At 37.9% G+C, this 21,650-nt stretch overlaps 1 protein-coding gene across 1 annotated transcript in view; it reads left to right on the forward strand.

The window, feature by feature from the left end:
* LPGAT1 (lysophosphatidylglycerol acyltransferase 1) overlaps positions 1-21,650 on the forward strand; it is a 66,495-nt gene that overhangs the window by 17,083 nt on the left and 27,762 nt on the right. The window contains exons 3-5 of the mRNA XM_059834991.1: positions 10,691-10,809; positions 17,333-17,428; positions 20,111-20,384. Coding sequence (XP_059690974.1) covers positions 10,691-10,809; positions 17,333-17,428; positions 20,111-20,384 — 489 coding nt within the window. The remainder of the gene's footprint in view (positions 1-10,690; positions 10,810-17,332; positions 17,429-20,110; positions 20,385-21,650) is intronic.

The following is a 21,650-nucleotide window of genomic DNA, read 5'->3' on the forward strand; positions in this document are numbered from 1 at the left end:
AGAGCAACTTGCCCAAAATAAGAAATACCTTGGGTAAAGATAGTAGGGGAAGTAATTGAGGCCTTCCCACTTTACATGTTGGGTTTTTTTGTTTACTTGTTACTACTCTAAGCTTTAAGTTTTATGTTTAAGTAGGTGTCAGTAGCTATATCTGAGTGTTAAGTAGTAATTTGAATGTCTTGGTGTTTGAGTAATTAAAAGTAGCTTAATTTCAGTGTAGCTGCTTGCATGCTTTGTGTTTGACATGCAGACAAAACAGTCTCAATAGAGTAGTTTAATTTGCCATAGTATTTCGTAGTACAGCTAAAGATACAGATCTGAAGGTCTCTGTCTTCCAGCAAAGGTCTCAAGACTTTATAGCAGTGACACAATGGCTTATTCTGGCTAAAATGCATCGTTGCCTCAAGTTTGTGGTATTGGTTACTGGTCCCACTTTTTTGCCTGAGTCTGATCCCAGGTAAATTGTATTCTGCTTCTTCCATATTAAGGTTTGAACGATCCTTCAAATGTATGTCTTTGCTGCAGTTCTGCAGCAGTAAGACAAAAAAACCTTGCTAGCTTGTATTTGCAACATGTGCTTTATGACTGGAAAGGCTGCTCCTTTTCATGCCGCAGGATGAAATTGTAGGTTTTGTTGTAGTTGAAGGTATCCACTAAGAAATAACTGTGTTAACACTGCATTTTTTCCTCCTGGTGTCAGGATGTAGATCACAGAATTGCAGAATTGTTTAGGTTGGAAGGGACCTCTTTGAGGATCGTATAGCTGAATCCCCTGCTCAAAGCAAGGCCAGTTAGAGCAGGTTGCCCAGGTCTGTGTCCAGTCAGGTTTTGAATAGCTCCAAGGATGGACACTCCACAACCTCACTGTGCAACCTGTGCCAGTGTTTGACCACTTTTATAGTAAAAATGGGGTTTTTTTTTGTTGTTCTTTGGTTTTTTCCTTGTGTTGAAGTGGGATATCCTGTATTTCCATTTGTGCTTGTTGCCTCTCAACCTGTCACTGGATACTGCAGGAAAGAGTCTGGCTAAGTCTTCTTTATTCCTCTCCCTGCACCCCCATCAGGTACTTACACATGGGTAAGATTCCCCCCTGCAGCCTTTACATCTCCAGGCTGAACAGAGCTAGCTCCCTCAGCCTCTCTTCATATGGAAGATGCTCAGGTTCCTTCATCTTAGTGGCATTTGTTGGACTCACTCCAGTAAGTCTGCATCTTATATTGTACTGGGGAGCCCAGAACTGGACCCAGTGCTCCAGATGTGGCCTCCCCAGTGCTGAACAGAGGGGAAGGATTGCCTCCCTCCACCTGCTGGCAATGCTTTTCCTATGCAGCCCAGGATACTGTTTGCCCTGCTACGAGGGTGCATTTCTGGCTTGTGGTCAGCTTGTCCACCAGGACCCCAGGGTCACTCTGCAAAGCCACTTCCCAGGTGATGGACTTGGCGCTTCCCCTTGTTGAACTCCCCGAAGTTCCTGTTGGCTCATTTCTCCAGCCTGTCCTCATCCCTTTGAATGGCAGCACGACCAGATGGGGTATCAGCCGCTCCTCCCGCTTCTGCGTTGTCTGCAGACTTGCTGCAAAGTTGCAGAGGGTGCACTCTGTCCTATCGTTCAGGCTGCTAATGAAGATGTTAAACAGTACTGGTCCCAGTATCGATGCTGGGGTGCACCCCTAGTAACTGGCCTCCAGCTGGACTTTGTGCTGCTGGAGGTGATGATTTTCTCTCCTACAGCTTTCCCTCTTAAAGCTCAAGTCACAGTGTTGACATACTGAACTTCAGTATCTTTATCCCTTTTTTGTGCTCTGAATGACTTTTCAACTTTCCTCCCATTTTATTTCTCATTCTTTTCAGATATAGATAGAGGAGAGGCCTGCCTGTAATGCTTTCTGACTTGAACCCAGGAAGAAACCACTTCTCCAGCTCCAGATAGGAATTTTCACAAATACACCTGTAATTTTTAAAAGGGGGGGAGGCCATGGCACTTCTATTGAGTTGTTCCTGTCTGTCAGTGTTTGATGTGTCAGACCATGATGTTGGTCAGCTCTGTTCCTGCTTGGTTAGTTGCTCAGCAGTAGTGATGGGGCAGATGAATATGGGTAAAGTACTGTAGTAACCTGCTGAGTTCACGTTATTAAAAATACAGAGCTGCAGCCAACTGTTCTTTGCTTGAAAGGGTGATAAGGGTAACAATAATAGCAAGCTGTGTATTTGTAGTATTTTTCAATTACCCAGCTGCACCTGTATGTTTTTTGATCAGTGAAAAGAAATAGTCTTTCCTTTTCTCACTGTTTTTCTATGGTACTTGACCTTTTACAAAGAGAAACGTGCTCGAATTGTTGTAATGGTGTTATATTCTGAAATTCCCCTGTTTTCAAAGTAACTTTTCTTTTTAATTCTAGAAAAGCTAACCTGTTTTTAATAAAACTGTCTTACAGATAGAACTTTCTTTGAGCTTAAGATGTATTTTGCATTGTAGCAATACTTAAAATACTGTAGTTTCAATATACAGTACACAGAATAGGACTTTGCACAAGTTGATATCACAGTCTTCAAATTTTATTTTGGACTACCTTCTTGTTAAGAGTAAACATCAGTGTTATGGTTGAAACTGCAAGAGTTTGACTCTTGCATTTTAAAGAAATGGAAAAGTGTTCTGTGGATTTAGCATATAAAGTAATTTGCTTGAGTGGTGAGAATCCTTTCTCACTTGTAAAAATCATCCTTGTAGATAAAGAGACTGAAACGTGGGACCCACAGCCTTGTCTGACAAAAAGGGTCTATTTAGGCAAGTGCTGGATCTCTGTGTTGGGGGATTGACTGTGGTGTTTCCATTATTGTCTCTGACCTTGGGGTTGAATGACAGAAAGTGCAAACTGGTAAAAAAAAACAAAAACAACTTGTATGTCTTGGTGGTTCTTAAAATTTTCAAATCTGTAGTATCTGTCTGGGGAGCAATAAAACAGATTCTGTGTACTAAAATTTCTTGGGACATTTTTTCATACAAGTGGTCTTATGGCCCTCTGATTGTCAAAGGAGGTTTCTCACCATGTTAAATTGTGCAGTCCTAGAAAGCTGCAAATCTTGTCTTTGCTCTGTGTAACAACTTAGCTGAGATCCTTCTATTCAGAGTCTCTTTGATGCTTGTTTTACGGAAATATGTTTCTTTGCTTCCATCACTTACGGTGTTACAGCTTTTTGGTCATCCCCAGAGTGTTTAAAAGCTTGTGACCAGCAAAAGGCAAAAAATTATCCTTAGCTTATATACCTGTTTTTGGTTTATGGTCATCTTAAAGACAGTCCTGTAAACTTTGTCTTTATTTGGTGTTGGAAATAAACATTTTTGAACATAGATTGACAGTGTTTCTTTCCACAATATAACTAGGAATGACCAAAATGGTACTGAGTATCAGCTTTAAATATGAACTGAAGTGATAGCAGTTAATCTGAAGTATATTTAGCATTGGTTCAGATTCTTCTGTCTTTTTAGGACCTTGGTGACAATGTGCTTCTAACTAGGTAATTTTTGTGCATACTTTGAAACTTCTTAGGATTGTTTTTAACTTTCAAGCCTGACTATTTGATTTTCAGTATAGCTTAATAACCTTTACTTGTTGTTCCTGATGTTTTATTTCCTAAGTGTGTTAAAAATGTAAAAAAATATTCTTTCATGGTGAGGAAAAAATTGCGAGACTGCCCCATTGTTTTGCTTCTCCTTCTTCTAGGCTTCAAACAAACTGATCTGTTTTCCGGCCATTATAACATCTGCAGTATGTAAGGTATTAGAGCATTAGGATATTAGTTCATGAATGCATTCATGTTCCTCTGGGTAGTTATACTTAATGTATTTTATCTGTCACCGGGGAGGAATGTGCTGTACAGCTTGCTCCTTCTGCAAGTGGTCTGACTCATGAGCTCGAGATACTTCAAAAGGATTTCAGCACTCCATCCCATTCTTCAGTCCTGCAGTTGCTTTTCTAATAATAGAAGCAGCAAAACAGACAGTGGAGCTGCTTCTCGGCTGCTGCAGTTTATTACCAGTATAGTCATGAAAGCTAACATCAATCGCAATCTTCACGTTTCACGGTCCACATTTGCCTGTGTGGCTATGAACACTGCATCTCTTGTACCGCTTCTTGGAAGCAGTAACCACCGTATACAGCTGGGGTTCCAGTTTGGATGATCAGAACTATGAGCTGTGGGACCCTGGTGCCTCTACAATTCAAGCGGTGTTATGGAAGCGGCATAAAATAGCTGTTGGAGACCTCCAGCAAAATGTGGAGGGTCTCTCCAGTGAAAGATGTGTTCTTATAAGACTTAAGATATATTGGAACTATTCCTTAAATATCTGTAGGGAGCATAGCTTGTGTGTCCTGACAGAATTTGTTAACTCTAGAAGTTTTCTTATCATACAAACTGCTTGCCTAGCATAATTTTGAAGAGGTGAAGCTCTTGATAATTGTCTGTACTGAAGTCAGTGGAAGAAGTTGGCTTCACTGAAGGTGAGCTAAGGTTTCGCTTTTATTGATTCTCAGTCACAAATGGGTAAAAGGAGCCCTCTCTTCAGCCACAAGCATCATCTCTTGTGCCAGCAAATTACAGAACTCAAGCAAACTGTACCCGTGAGGTCTTGAACATGCACTCCAGGAAAATTAAGTCAGTCTTCAAAAGTAGTCATCGCTAGGGCCTATTTCCAAAAGGAACTGCTGTGCTTTAGGAAAAACGTTGTTCTTGGGTTGGTTAGAAAGACGAAAGAGCCAGGGCATCTCTGTAATTGTCTCCTGTTTTTAACACCTCTTACTGTCAGTTAGTTGAAGTAAGAGTGTGGGTTGACTTAGGGCATAAGTATTGTGACTGCTAAAGTCCTCTTCTCCACAAAGCAGATCTGTCTGTGAATGGCAGTACGAGAGGGTAGAAGCTAAGAAGAATGGAACTGAAAGCAAAAGGAAATGTGTGTTGTTTCCTACAATGAAGTGTAGAGGTGTGCAAAATGGTTTGTCACAGAAAAATGAAGATGGTGACTGGGACATCTTAAACCCAGCCTTGGTTTATTAACAGGTACTATAGGAACAATCTCCCTTTATCTGCAGGCTTCTCTTCCCCAGCTGTTGCTGCTTCCTGACTTCTCTAATAAGCATTTTTCTTGATGGAAATAAAAGGAAAAATTTGTCAGTTCCGGTCAGTTTATTATCATTCTAAAAGACTGAATCAAGTTAGCTGTAAAAGATGCTTTTTCTATATTAAAATCTTGTTTGAAACTGTATTTTTACAACCTTAAGATGTGTGTATTGTAATAGCATGGAAATTGACGCTACTTTTGTTAGTAAGGGTACATTCTGTAATAGGAAAAGAAAGATAGCATGTTAAGTGAAGCTGTGTTTAATGAGATACAATGTTGTATGCATGTTCTTTCCCTCCTTTTCTGGATTGTACTTTTATTGATCACCTGTATGTCTTGTGTGTACTCAGAGACAATATACGAAGGTTTCCTTGGCAGTATGAATTTTGGAAGGAATGGGTGGGGTAGGAAGAGCTTCTTTTCTCTTCCAATAGTATGTGTCCAATGTTTATATAGGTGTTTTAAATACCTTCTAACCCCAAAATACACACTTAAGAAATGTAAAAAAACTAACTGCATGCTGATTTGCTTAGTCCATTGTTTGTTTTCCTTTTTTTCACTGTAGACAACCAATTTGCAGACACAAATGCCTTTAACCTTTTTGTTAAGGGGGGAAAAAAACACCTTTAGCACATCTTCATCCATTTTTTTTAATGCGGTCTAGGCATTAAAAGTCATATTTAACCTCTGGCATCACTTCTGGGATTTCTTAATGCCAGCTATCAAAGAATCCCATCTATAAAGGAGAGACAAATGAGTTTAACAACTGTACATAGCTACTCTAGCTGAAACATGCTTTGACAAGCCATTTGTGAATAACAGTAAAGCAGGGTTGCAACTTGCAAGATGCAAATGCTTGAGTATGAGGAGTGTTTAAAACATAGAAACCTGGTTGCCATGAGTTACAGTTGCTACTGAATACCTAATAATAACGTTTCTTGTTTTAGAAAGCAGGATGGCTTTTGAGGAAGCAAAGGAGGCTGTCCGTTAATAATGCTGTTTGTTACTGAAGGTTTCAAAGAGATTGATAAAAGGTGGTACCGTTCACCTCTAAGTGTTGTCAACCTGCAACTTCTTGGAACGGGTTTTCTTGAAGCTTTGCCTCATGGATGCAAGTGATTACAAGTGATCAGAAGAAAAATAAAGGCGTGGGAAGTTCTGGAGTAAAAGTTCTTAATTTCTCAAATTTCTAGAGAAAGATGTGAATATTTTGCGTACACTCAAATCTAAATGGCAAATAAAGTGGATATCCAAATCAATTATATGTTTACATATATTATAACTTTCAGGTGATTTATCTAGCTGTTTTATGGGTTTGGTATTTTTAATAACTGATTAGAACACTTAAAGAGTTTCCCTGACCTTGCCATAAAGCATCAGTCTTTTCATGTTTTTTTATTTATGGGATTAATATGGTAGCTTTTAGATTTGGATGATGCTGGTATGAGAATTGCATCTGGTTCCTTCACTGCCCATTTCCTAATGGCTGTTGAAATTTCTGGCAAGAGGCTTTTTTTTTTTTTTTTTTTTTTTGCTTTCCAATTCAGTGGAGAAATAGTAAGTTAAAGCTCAATATATTTTGAAATTGTATTCATTAGAACTTAAGTTGTTAAGATGCCCATAAAATTTATGCTGATTCTTATGGCACACAGTAGTGAAACTATTAACTATGAAGAAGACGAAACGGTCAGAAGTTTCAGAACATTTAAGTTTTAAAATGCAGTATGCAAAATGAAGTAGTTCATATTAATTGCTAGGCAATTGCGCAGAATACTAGACTGCCATTCTTGCCTGATATATTCAAAAGTATAAAATAAATCTACTGAATTGTTAGTTAGCTGAGTAGTCATTTGCCCAGCCTAATGACATACTATGATTAAAATGCTTGAATATTTATTCACAGCATCGCTTACATGCACACAGTTATGTTAAGGACATGATTACAAAACACCCAGGTGTTCTGAGAACTCTCAATAGCTACATTTAGACTTGTAATAGTTCAGTAAAAAAGTGGAAAAAGACTCGTTTATTGCTTTTATTTTCTTCTTTAAGCTCTGCAAGGATTAGCTCGTAAAAAGCTTGGTTTGCAGCTCATTGTATGAAAGATTTTCTTGATGTTTTAAAGACTTGTGTACATCTTGGGCTTCTTGTTATAAGAGAAGGATAAATCTTTCTGTCTGATGGCGTGTGCAGTAGCAAGTAAACTTGTCTTCATCCTTTCCTGGAGAAGCCTTTTGCTTACAACACTAAGTCACAAATGAAGTATCTAAGCCACTTCTGTCTCAATCTTATGGGTAAAAGATGTCATTACTAATCAGGATTGCCAGATTTTCTTGGTACCGAGTTTACCGTAATTTCAAATTACCACGTTAAACTGATTTCCTGCTCTTTCCTTCCTGTATGTTATGTTACTGTGTTAAACTGCATTTGCAGAAATCTAACTATTGCGTGGCTGTAGACACAGAACCAGTGTCCTTATAAAATGTGCCCTGGCAATAGAAGGAAGCCATGGAGGAATGTTTGCTAGTTTTCAGGCCCCTGAGTGACAAATATTTGTCTTTGAACTGTTTTTTGTCTTGTTACAGTGGAGCAAAGCAGTGTTCCTGGTTCTGCTGCCATGCAGCTGAGGTTTTGATTTGAATGTTTCCAACTGCAGTGGAGGAATGTAATAGCACAAGTATTTCGTAAAGCAAAAGGTGCTCCTTTTCAAAATTTCAGTGTGGTGAGAAAATTGAAGACAAGCATTTATTTCCCCACTGAGTTTAAAGGGACACTGTGAACTTAAAATCCTAGATATTTGAGGGGTTTTTTTCTTCTTTAAAAAATTGTGGTAATGGCAGTGGTTTTTCTGCACTCTTTTGTGGTTTGCTGTTCTGTTTCCGATCCAGAAATGCTCTGTGGAGGACTTGCACAAACTGATTCTTTTCTCCTTGATAATCAGGTCAATCAATTGACCATAAAGCGTTATTAAGCACAAGAGATAGCCTGATTGCCTGAGGAGAAATGACAGAGGGAGAAGAAACTAGAGGATGTCCAGCTGAATCACTGTGATTTAATAACTTAGTACCTGTCAGCTGAGCCACAGAAGTTGAGCTATTAGTCTGGCCAGTGGATAGATAAAATGAATTGAGTAAATCAATTAAAGAATTAAATCAAACTTTTTTTACCTTGCATTTAGAGTGAAATAACAGAGCGCACCTTTTTACTACTTCTCAGCTGAAACTTGTTAGCGCATTGTAAGCTGGTTGTGTGGTTTTACCCTCTGTTGTATTTAACAAGAGTAGGTGAAATACCCTAGGTAACAGCAGAAGCTTTTTTTCCTGTTTTTCTTTGACTGGGGCCTATCTGAAAGTTTCAAAGTCAGACATTAGTCTTCACCTAGTATGTTAAAAATGTGGTTTTTTCTAGCAAATTAAGCTTCATAAGTTCTCCTCCTTAGTTGTTTTCAATTGTATGCTACTTCTCATGCTTTACGTTTTTCAGTCATGGACTTTATTTTAAAGAAGTTAGATCTATGAAACATTTTTGAAGGTTAAAAATAGTTTCTTTTTAAACTGCTCTACAGTAGAATTTATTAGTAGCATAAATTGATATGTTCCAGGGAAGTATCTATAGTAAAGTAATCCATTTTTTTCTCTGAGTGATCTAGAAATAAAGTAGTTTTATTTGGAAATAATTAGCTACTTTTGAGAAACCTTATTTTGCAGATGGTTAATGTATTTAGTACTTAGCTTTTATTACTTTTGGAAAGCCACAGTTCAGTAGGACTATTGTGTATTGGCTGCTTAATAAAGTCTCTGAAGTAATAATTTCAAAATCGGTGCATGGTTGATTCATTTCCCTTTAAAACAATTCTTGTTCCATCTCAGTTTCTTGCCTTGTGGGGTACTGCCGTAGGTAGATACGTGAAATACTTGATAAGGAAGGTGCACGGTCAACTATGACTGCCACTTCAAGGCATTTTCCAGCTTCCATGGAGTTAGAGAGGACATCGGAGGGAATTTGCACATAATCAAGGAGGAGGGATAAAGGCGATCTTCCAAGTTCATCTTGCAAAAAGTAAGAAGGGATCTGTGCTTAGCATGCCCAGGGAAAGGAAAGGAGGTTAAACATTATGGAATGAATAGTTCTCCTCACCTTCATATCTCTAGTATGATTCTACCTACTTGTGACCAAATACAGCATTTTATCTTTTTGTGTTCAGGTCTCAATTCAGTACTAATTTGGGAGCCATTAGAAAGTAATAGAAGTGGCAGTTTTCAAAGGTGTGATGCTAATTGGATTTCTGCAAGGACAGGGAAGCTATGTATGGATTATTGCTTGTTGTCTTCAGTGTGTAGCCTATTGCTTTTGCATCAGTTAAACCAATGCTTAAAACACAGATAGTAGTACAGTAAGTAATTGCCCTGTGATGAGAGTTGTTCATTGCCTGGAGACCTCTTAACAATAGTACTAAAGATTCAGTAGTGGAGGTGAAATACTTCCTTTGATGTCAGAAATGAAAATAATAGCCACTAAGAACCTCTTAAGATACTGAACAAACACAGAAAAATAATCATATTGTACATGCATGGGCAATGCATCTTACTTTTCCTTTTGAACTTCATAGAGCTACTCTGCCTGCCCATCCTTTCCCTTTACCCTGCATTGCAGTAACCATCCCTTTTATTGAAGAGGGCCAGATTCTACTCGCTCGTCTCTTTGCCCCAATAACAGCATTAATTTATGACAGGCTTTTTCTAGTTTTCCGTCCTGTGTTCTTCTTTGGGAGGCAGTCTTCTCTTTCTCCATTTAGTTACTTTGTGATGATGGAACTAGCAATTTTAATTCCTTTTCCTTACCTCAGCATATTTTTGCTAGTCAGTATAAATGCTGGATGATCACCAGCTGTAGCTTCTTCCTGACATCATTCTTGCCACTGGAGTATCTGGTCTCTGGTCTACAAAATAGTGACCAATAGTTTCTGTCATTTGAGCAGCATTTTCTGAACCCACTTTCTTGCCTATGGCTAACTTGTTTGCATTTGAATTGCTGAGTTTGTTTAATGCAGCATTTTAAACCTAATGATCCAACTACAGATTTTTTTGTTTTGCTTTTACTGGAGTAATTTAATATAATAGTAAGTGTAGAAATGAAACAAACTTGCTAAATTTAAAAGAAAAAAAAACCAAAAAACCATTTTTGACAACATTATTTTTTTTAATCTAATGAGGTGAGACAGTTGAATTTGAAAGCTGGGTCAAAAGCTTATGTAATTTTGAGACCCTAAATATAGAATGGTGTAATGGCACAAAAAGATGAATCTCTGTGCATATGTTCTGGTAGAGTATTTTTGTTTTGTTCTTATTCTGCGCATGCAATTTAAAACTAAGCTGGATACCCTCTGCTTGGGAAAAATGGTCTTGCTAATATTCCTATCTTATGCTATGTGCCAATTTAAATTGACATGTAGCATGTAAGTTTCTTTATTATAATAGTTGGGGGGGTGTCTTTGGGTTTTTTGTTTTGTTGATAGTAAAATTTCCATGTGGTCTTTGTAAAATTTACCTATTTATTTATTTATTTTTTTAATAGTAGTGGAATGGGGTGATGATGTTAAAGCAGTATCAGAAGATGAAGCCATGGTGCTGGTGAACCATCAAGCAACAGGTGACGTCTGCACTCTGATGATGTGCCTTCAGGATAAAGGCACGGTAGGCTACAACCGGGGAATGGGATAGCTTCTGTGTATGCGATCTGTTAAACCTTGGGTGTGCTTGCGTCTGTGTGTGATACTGATGACTGACTTTTATGTGTTAATCCACCAAATAATCTCAAGGCCCTGAATAGGAAGTTTTTTGTTTAGATTTGGTTTGATGTGACAGCCAGTAGCTTGGAGCAGGTTTTAGACCATAAGCGTTGCATTTGAAGATGGTCAAATACGAGCTTAGTCGGTGTGCATGCAGTCTAGGTTAACATAGAGGGAAGCAGATCTCCTTGCAGGTAATCATGTACTTGACTTTTTCTCTCACCTCATGCTCTTGTGCAACTCATGCTAACTTTGCTCAAACCAACACAGGTCTGGCTTTTTGGTTATGACTTTATTCCAGCATGGAATTTTTCTCGAAGTTAGAAGCAAGTTGTGTGTGGGATTTTGGTACGAGTTCAGAAACTGAAAGTGACTTCCCTATGAGGGAGTGTTCAAGCTAAGCTAGCTAAGGTCAAAATTGCTTGAGCTCTTATTTCATAAACTCTTTAAGCATTTCTTGGGGAGAAGTGCAACTGATACCAATTGTTTCATGCATTGTTGTTCAGAAATTCATGTCTAGGGGGTGTAGCGCTGGGAACTAGAGTATGGGGTCTAAACAGGAAATTAAATTTATGTGCAAATCAGGAGGAAGGGGGTATGTATGATTAGACTACAAAGGGTGGGACACATACCTGGCAAGCTGAAAAAAATGCATCAGCTGTGCCTGTCTTAGTGTTGTCTTCTTTCTTGTGACCATACGGTGAAGAAACAAGGAAAACAACAACTGTGTTTTGTTGCATCTGCACAACTTGTAACTGGCACTGTTTTTCTTAGTGTATGTTAATATAGGCTGTGTGTACACTGTATCTGTACCAGTGATTTAACATTTTTTCAGAAATTTTCCCAGATCTTACTTATGACAGCAGAGCTGATTAAAAAAAAAAAAGAAAAAAGAAAAAAGAAACCCCTCAAACAAAACTCAAAAAAGAAAGTATGAAAATGCAGCTCAAGATTGAGAAGAGCCTAATTTCTTTCTCTCTACTGTAGGCTAGAGAAGCCTGTGTTTTAAAAGTACTTTTAATTGCTTTAATTACTTTTGGAATTGAGGAAGTTTTTATATATATATGGTATTCTGTACTGTACCCCAATGAGTAGAATAACAGAATAAACACTCTTTAAGTCCCTTCATCAAAATTATGCATAGGACAGTCTTGTGATAAAGATATGACTGTGAGTCCTGTGGATATGTATTGCATATAATCTTGACTATTGCTGTCCCTGGTGTTTTAAATATCATAGAGCTTCATTGACTCATGCATGTATACTAGTGTATATCTAAATCTAAGCCATGTTTATGCTGTTTGACTCCATAGCTAAAAAGTTTCAGTCAAGACACAGTAAGTTTCATTGAATGTAGATGATGTTAAAAATAGAGGAAGGCATTGAGATGGCAAATAATCTTCACCATGGAAACTGTTAGGTTTGCGGGTTTTCAGAAAATCAAAACATCCTTAAAATCACTATTTTTTCTCTTAAATAATTGCAGTCATTGCTTCTGGAATATACATGTCCAGAGCCTAGTATGGCTTTAATGTTTTTAGCTAATAAATAAAAAAAGTACGAGCTTTGACACGTGCTTAAAATATAACATGAGTAGTACAAGTGGCTAAAAATAATGAGAAAGATCAGGATAGTTTATCCTTTATGGAACTTGCTGATTCAGGTGTTTTTAAATAGCACGCTTCATATTTCTGAACAGAAGAGAATTGTCTTTACTTTGAGTGACCGTGAAACCACTGAAGGAAAAAAACCCACAAACCTACCTGTCCAAAAGAAATCATTGTACAATAGGCAACTATTTAAATTAGGCAGTTTTCTTTAAATACAGTTTAAACTCAACATGGAAACCTTCACAACCTTGATACGCATGTTAGTAACAAGATAGTAATTTCCAATAACTGTTTTTATTTTGTTTAGGCCGGTTAAGCTGCACTAATTCCTAAACACTTTAGCACTCAGACAACACTTTTTAGCTCTCAAAGTATTTTGTGGAGGTGAAAGGCTCACTTCCATTTTACACAGAAGGGCATACAGAGAAGTAAAACAGCTTACCAAAGGTGCCCTCTCAGCAGTGATGGTGCAGTGGCAGAACTAGGAAGACCTTCCTCCTTTGGCAGTCCAAAACTTCTTTTGTTTGCTTTTGTCAGCCAATACAGACTGAAACCAGATGTACTCTGCAAGCACTTACTGTTTAATGCTGCTTTTTAAAAAAAATGTTAGTTTAAGACATCAGAAATTTTCAATTTAAAGTTCTGTCTTTTTCCGTGTAGTGATGTAGAGTTCTGAAACGTTCTTGAATTTGACAGGGCCATGTCAGGAACTGTAATGGTATTTTTTTTCTAGTATTTTATAAAGTCTTATACACAACTGATAGTGTAGCCTATCTGTTTTAAGCCAATTCACTAAGCAGTAAGCGAAAATACGTCTGTTAAGATGTTTCTTGTCTTTCAGATTCACTTATGTGAATAAGGAAAACATGATCTCTTATTAGGGAAAGTGGAACTTAGCTGAAAGTTATAATTTTAATGGAAGGACTGGACTGGACTGGACTAATACATGTTACCATAAGACAAGCCACACAGAGCAAGATTTCAGCTGAATCAGAAATGACCTAATTACACTTTTTATATAGATCAAGAAATTGTTCAGATTTGTTTGTGAAAGTAAGTGTTAAAACAAACTTAGTGAGTTGAGGTCTCATAAACATTAAAGGTTATGTGTTTAACGAAGAGAAGTAGGTTAAAATGCTACTATTACTGCTTTCTGACTGGATTAGGACTGATAATAGTGGCTATTTTTTCTGATTTAGAGCAGAAAGCAGTGCCAGGAAAGGTGCAGTGGAGAGAAAAAAGTAGAGCTTGCAGCTGTGTTTGAGTGCACGTTGCAAGACATGCGTTCCCAGGTTTCATTGTTAAGTTAGAGGTGCTTGAAAGACGACAGTCTATTCAGGTTGCTTTATTATGAAATCTGTGCAGAGTGAAATGAAAGTGGGCCTGTGAATAGGAGGCACCTAGATTTTTATTATAAAATTGAAAGAAAAGCTTTTTCTACAGTCGGAACTTACTTAAGCAGGAAGGATGAAAAAAGGACCTGGAATGGCATCCAAAAATTATTTCAGTCCATAAACAACTATGAATCTGTGCTCAAAACACTTCTGAATGTCTTTGCTTGAACCTCCTTGAAATGCAAGTGATAAGAGACTCATCTGATAAGTTGTTTCGTTCCTGAGGATAGAAAATGGAAGAGCCACCACCAATATCTTGCAGTATCCTCTGTTCTGCCCTTGGTAGCAGAACAGAATGAATATCCATTAATCTCATTTGCCTTTTAATTGCCAGCAAGATAATTGTGTCCTATTCTTTGAACTGCTCCTTTTTGATTTTATGTGTTAGAGTGTGTGTGTGTATATTCATTAATTCATACATAAAAATATTTCCTCTTACCACTGCCTAGGCTTATAGGCAGATTTGTAATCCCTGAGCTCTGGAGTTTGCCTCTTTGTAGCCCACTTGCAGCAAACTCCCTGTATGTTTTGTCTTAGTTATAACTTTTATGTCACACTGATCTTTGACACAATTGCATCACTCCTTCTCAAAAAGACTGAGGAAGTCCAGGGATGCTAGTTAGAAGCCCTGTGTCACCTAAAAACATGATGAGATGGACTTCAGACTCTGAAGAGCAATGATCAACTTTCAGGATAAACCTACTGTCATCTAAATAAAAAGACAATAGAAAGTGGTATGGGAGGAGAGAAGCACTAGCATTGCTGGGCAAGAGTTCCTCCTCCAGGGTTGCCATAGAACACGTAGGAGCCCATGTTGACTCATTAAAAGACACAAACCTTTTCTTTTCAGGCAAGCAAATTACTAAGCCTGCTTATCTCCTCCAGTGAAATAGATTATATTGGTTTAACTTCTGCTTGATGTAATAGAACAATAATTGCCAAATGCCAAAGTAGTAGATGAACACTGACAGTCATATGCTGCAGGCTAAATCATCATCAGGGGAATTTTCATGGTGTTTTTATCAAAGGGTATGGTTCCCTACACCAGCCTGTCGTCTTTGGGCTGGTGCGCGGGCATGAACTTACGATATTGTAGTGCCTTGAAGAGCAGTAACACCTCCCAGGGATGCTTTTTTTTAAACTCTTGTCCTTAGGGCACACCTTTTTCTTTATTTTTTTTTCCCTCCCTAAGGCTTTCTAATTTACTGAAATGGAAAGAATGTGAATCTCTGCAGAGAAGAATTTTTGCTTTAAGATCCTTTCTTTTATTTAACAAGGGCCCGGGGACAGCTGTATGAGACACCATTTCACCAATATTAGTCTCAAGTGGGGAGTTATATCTAGGAACTAATTTTTCTTTTATCACTCACAAATACATAGCATGTCCTTGTTCCCTCGGATGTATAGCATCTAGTAAGAATTGCCACTGGCAGACAGGAAGGGATACTAGCATATCACAGAGAAGAAATGGATGCTTGTTTCCAAAGCAAAACCTTTCATATCTTTTGAGAGCTGTCCTTTTCCCTCAGACATAGTTTTGTTTTCCCCTTCCAGTGGTGCTAAAGGGTCCAGAAATGGGTGCTCTTGCGTTATCCAAGATCTTCAAATAGAAAGTTTGCTAGTATTAAAAAACCACCAAAGTTGAGGTGTTCTTAATGTGCTCTTAGGCAAGGATAGCTGGCTTCTAAATGTGACATTCAGATTTCACTGGGAGATCAGCTATATGTCTAAGGCAATAAAGTATCTTAAACGTTCTTTGGCAGGTATGTTCTTGCAAGTGCGTAAAAACTTCACTTTGCTGAGCATCCGGCTGCAGTTGTTTAAGGATAAGTAAAAGAAACAGGGTATGTGACAGTTATCTTTCTCCAAATATATAACCCAGCATTCATTTATAGCTTCTGTGGTCAAAAGGGAGAATAGGTAATCAGAGCACTCCAAGAGATAATTAGATTTCTTAAGAAAGACTTACTGCAATTCTAGATATAAATTGCAAATTATCTAGCTGCTTTTACGAAACAGAATGCTGGCATGAAATATAATCTGCTTCTTTCTACAAATTCCATGTAGACCTGTGAAGATGTGAAAACAGGTAAAAGCCACCATCTTTCACTGTATCAAACTTTTGTTAGAAGTATTGTTGAAGGCGTGAATGTAGATTCTGAGTATTTCAGTTACTGTGCAAGCCTTTGGTGTTGGAGAGAAGCGTAAAGTACACTTTAGCAGTAGATGTAATCAACTAATACATGAACAATACATTGTATTTTCTAGAGGAAATCTTTATTTCTTAGACTGCTTTCTTTCTGTCTTTGCCTCAAGTTATGTATCTTGGACAACTGAAAGATGCCAAGCAGAAGGTGCTTGTTTAAGATAATTCCAAAAATTATCTTCTGACTACCAGACAAATGTCATGGTTCTCCATACTTTTTTATAGTGTAAATGGAGGAGTACTATGTCATATGACTTTTAAGTTTCACTGAACTTGAATCAGTCTTGGTGTACCCTTATAACACAGGGAAGAGTAAAGACAGCTAGACTTATGTAGGATTGAGAGCATGTAAGAGACGCTGGATTTTGCAGTTTTGGAGAGCTAGTTCCTACCCCTCTCAAAATCTGCATGTAGGAGCTACAGAGGGAAGAGACCTTGTGGGAGAAGAAGCTTTTCCCTTCTGTTATTTACATCTTCTGGAGTAATTCTTCTATTTTAAATCTCAAAGGACTGAACAGGTATAGTATCTGCCTTCACTGTCCTGTAAGAAGTGATGGTCAAAGTGAATCTAATGGCTGAACCTCTATTTTTGCCTTCTCATGGTACTTCTTGGCTGGGACAAGAAGCATGACTTAACGAAATTCTCAGGGATGCATGTGGCTGCTCTGTCATGAGAGAAATCGGTAATGGCATGTGCATAGGTCTCAGTGAATGCTGCTGTTCAAAGATAGAGTGAGCATGTGTGGAGCATGTGCACATCAGAAGCATGAAAACAACATGATCTCATCCCCAAAATCGCCAAGTACAAAAAAAATAAGGAAATATTTTTTTGTAATAGACATAAAACAGTTGGAGATTTCAAATACGGATCTGTATTGTTTTGTGTACTTTAACAAACGCTGAAAATTGTTTTAGTTTGCAGCTGGCTTAAAATTGTGGTGGTATGTCAATAAGAAGCATTACACTACCTGTGTGAAAAGGCTCTAGCATATGGCTAATAGTGTAGAACTGTATGTTATATTACAAAAAGGCAGCTATTTAATCCTGCTCTTGAGGGAGAAGTATAGCACCTGTGCTGCTTTATACTTTGGGGCATAAAGGACTTTATTCCATATATTTGCTATTTTTATTGCTGTTGCGAGAGTGACAAGAATGTGACCAGTATATACATAATTCTCTACACTTGATATTTACTAAACTTTTTTTTTAACTTTTCAGGTTGTCCGTCAGATGATGTGGCTGATGGATCATATTTTTAAGTATACAAACTTTGGCATTGTGTCTCTAATCCATGGAGACTTCTTTATAAGACAGGTAAATGGAAACATGTAATAGTGCTTTGATTTATCCATATATTTGAAACATTGTGGTGTTACAAGACTTACTCATTACCTCCTGGATGGTTTGCAGGATGAAATAACTATGCTGTAATGTGTGGATTTGGGTAGAGCTTTGTTCTGAAACTGCTTTTTTTTCCCCAAGCTTATTTTATTATTTGCCTAGACACAACTGTTTACAGAACCCAATTATGATGGGAGCCTTTTATAAGAGACGTATACAAGCAAAGTACATGGGCAGTCCTTTTTGTCTCTCTGCTTCTGGCTGCCCATTGTTGGCACCTCTCTTCTTTCCTTAGAGACCTTGAAGCTGTGCAATGAGTCTGGTTAGGTCACTGTTCTGACTGTCAAAGTTTCAGATAAGGAAAGGCAGGACCATCCCTTTTAGTGGTGACGTGGTAGTAGACCACTTTAAGGTGGTGATGGACCTGCATAAATAGTAATTAATTGATTCTTGAGAGTTAATCATTATTTGAGCATCAGGAAAGAGTGTGTGTTGAGCCCAGCATCTCAAATTGTTAAGGAGTGAAAACGTCAGATTATTTCTTACAATTTGGGGGGGTTTTTGTTGTTTGGCAGCTGTTGATCAAACTGCACTCTGAAACTAGAAACTTAAAAGTACAAAGATAAGCATGGACCTGCTGCCAGTTATGTGAACTGCGACATCCAGCATACCCGTGTCTTTCCTCTCCTTATTTTTATTTGTCTGGACTTAAAATGTGTGGGCAGCCAGAGAGAATTAATGAGTTTTCACTTTACAGAGAAGGAGAAGCTAATTTGCTCAGAATGAAATAAAGAAATACTTAATCACAGCTATACACAGCTAAAATGAGATTTCTCACTAAGACTAGAGGCATGGTTATAAAACCTCAGGGAAAATTAGATAATAATATAAAGGTCTCTAGAGATATACAACTGTGTACTGTGAGAGTATGGAAAGGAACAGGGTTTGACACTTTGTAAAATATAAATCTATTTCAGTAGTTAAAATTCACAAGATACACATTTTGAGGGACAGATGGCTGTCAGCTTGTTAATTGTAATTTCTGAATGTCGTGTTGCAATTCCAGTTACAAACCCAAACCATTATTGAGCTGCAAAAACTAAGGCTTTTCCTCATTTTTGTAAAGTGGCTGAGATACGCAACATCACAAATAAAATGATGTCATCATGAGTCTAAATATAAACCAATTGAAAATAAAAGGTGTTTTTGTGGTGTGGTGGGCAAGGACTGTTGTAACTGTGGAACTTTTATATTGCTCTTTAATTGCATTAATATGAGCAGGCAGAGCTTTTTCCTTCCCTTTCCTGAGATAAGTTGGAAGTAATTGCAATCGTGAGATTTCAAAATCTAGGAGAAACACTTTCACAAAACTTGTCTTCAATAAAATACCGTTTCTTGTGTCTTCTGCTCAACCCCACTTTTCCCTCTTCCCTGCCAAAAAACCCAACCACCAAACAGTGGAAGGTCTGTGGTAGTTCTGTTGACATTTCAGAGAACTAAAATCACCTCTGCTGAGGGAAGCTTAAATTTTGGACTCCTGTGTCTTTTGAGTGATTTGGCAAAGTCACTTTAGAACACTCAAAAGTTGTAATTGATGTAAATTAATTCCTGTGAAAATTTGGGTAGCTTGCTCTTGCTGTGTGTGGAAGTGTGAAGAGATTGTTGAAGATATTGAAGATATTTCTACAGTAATTAAGGACAAATCTTACTGTCTTAAGTGAAAAAGTTGTGCTAATACATCAAAGAGGAGAAATGAATGAGGGTTCTTTGTTTTGGTATGGCTTTTTTCTCCTCCCCTTGGTCCTTCAGGTTTAATTATCACCTGGCTATATCCTATATACGGCTAATTATCAAACTAGAAGCTGGTGTCATAATATCTTGTTGGCTAGGGCATCTCATTTTTATTGTTGCAGGCTTGCTTTAAGTTCACACAAATAAAATCACTTCCTACTCAACAGTTTCTCCTAGAGAAAGAAGACCTGCAAACATTACAGCCCAGTACTTTTTTTTTTGTTTGTTTCCCCCCCCTCAAACAGTAAGTGTTTCCATCAGTGTGCTGATTTCAGCTGAGACTAAGCATTCAAACAGTGCAGGTTTGGGAGAAATCTGTGGTTCTGCTGTGGTAACCGAACTCAAGGCTGGTCTTGAGGTCTGGCTGTGTCTTCTGGTACCTCTGCTGTTCTAATATCGGATGCGGGGAGAGGTGCATGGAAGATACATAAGCAAAGATACTGTTTGGCTTGCAGAAATTAGTGATGATATGTGGACCTCCAAATCATAGCTTGACCCCTAGATTGATTGTCTTTGCAGAATTTGATTTAGCAAATTCAACTTGGGACCAAGTAACAGCTAGGGAATTCTGTAAATATATCCTCCTGTTATGTGGAGTTCCCATTTACAGTCTGGATGTCGTTCTTGCAGAGAAGTCGTCAAATTGGGAGCTTCATCCTCAATTTCAAGTGCTTTTTTTCAACCTTTCTGTAAACTGGCAGTAACTCAGCCACCAGTGGGTACTCCGGGAACGTTGTTTTGTGTTGTCATAGAGGCTTATTTGTATCTCTGAAAAGAGAGAGAAATCATAGAAATATAATTGTCTGTCTTAATGTTACCTCTTTTAAGCAGTCATTTTATTTAGGTAATGTTTTATCCTTATAGGGAAAAACACACCGTGACCAGCAGCTTGTGTTACTCAAGGAGCATCTAGAAAAATATTACAGGAGCCGTAATCGGAAATGGATTGTTTTATTTCCAGAAGGTGGCTTTCTTAGGAAAAGGAGAGAAACAAGCCAGGCATTTGCCAAGAAAAACAATTTGCCATTTCTTAAACATGTCACCCTGCCGAGACTTGGAGCAACACAAGTAATTCTGAAGACACTTGTAGCGCCGCAAGAAAATGGAACTCCAGCAGGTAGAGACGCTGTGATAAAAGGTAAAGGCCACTTCACTCTTGTGAATATAAAGCAAATTGAATGTCCAAGATTTAAGCAAAACATTTTGTGTTGAATTGGTCTCTTTAAATGTCAAATACATCCATAATGCACCATCATGTTTTATATCATGTTTTCATGCTTACTTTTAGTTCCACTAAATTTATTTTTTATATTGAGACATACAAAAAAAGAAAACCTTAGTTTTAATTTGATTTAGTCCATAGTGAGGCTGCACGAATGTTTGTCTTGGTACACATGATGGGTAGACCAGATGCTGGAATGAGCACCTGTAGTGGGCAAGAAGGCGGGCTGCTCCTTTCAGCAGGATTGATTGTTTGCACTGGTTTATGGTAGTATGGAACCATAGTAAAAGTATTCCTGGAATATGCAAACTGTGTTCAAATTTTTATTCCTTGCTTTAAAAGTTTCTTTGCATCCAGTACTGTATACTTCATTCCTCTCCTTGAATTTTTTCTATTGAGTTCAAGTTCTTCTATTCTCTCAGATTTTTATGATGACTGTCCCTTTTGTTGCTGGAGTTAACTGTCACTGATGACTACATTTGAAGGATTGTTTTGGCTGTCTTATGTTAGAAGAGTTATGAGGGAAGAATAATATTCCTGCAGCATTATTGTTCTGGGATGCCTGGGCTGTAGGGGAGAGTATAGCTGGGATATAAATAATGCCTGTAGTTATGGGACTTGGTGCTTTTAGTCTCTCAATTTTTAAAATTAACTTCTTGGCACGTTCAGAGAGCGGGGTTAGATCTCACTTAACCTAGTTGTGGATTTCTGTTACTTTATTATAGAAACAATGGACTGGGGGTTTGTGGTGGTTTCTTATTGATGGGTGGTGCTGGTATTTCCATAGCCAAATTGTTATAATCGTTTAGCAGTTTGAACGAAAGATCTTCCCTAATGAGGCCACGTATGCAGATGACTTAGGTTTTTTTATGTGCTGAAGTTCAACTTTCAGGGTTAGCAGGAAGCCTCATACAGAAATTGCTTCCAGATTTTTACTTTTGAAGTTAATCTTGTCGACATAGGAAGTGAATGGAGATGATATTCTGGCAGGAGTGGAGGGAAGATTTTAAATGAACTGAAAATCAAGCTGTGGAATGCATCAGAATATTTCCTTTCAGGCTACATTCAGAAAAGAAAGGCTGAAGAAAGCCCTTCTTCTCCTAGAAGATTTTAGGTTTAAAAGAGAAACAGAATACACTAGTCCTTGTTAAAATTTATTTTTTTAAGAAGAAAAGTTTGGCC

The sequence above is a fragment of the Gavia stellata genome, chromosome 2 (assembly GCF_030936135.1).
Source record: "Gavia stellata isolate bGavSte3 chromosome 2, bGavSte3.hap2, whole genome shotgun sequence".
NCBI classification, from domain to species: Eukaryota; Metazoa; Chordata; class Aves; order Gaviiformes; family Gaviidae; genus Gavia; species Gavia stellata.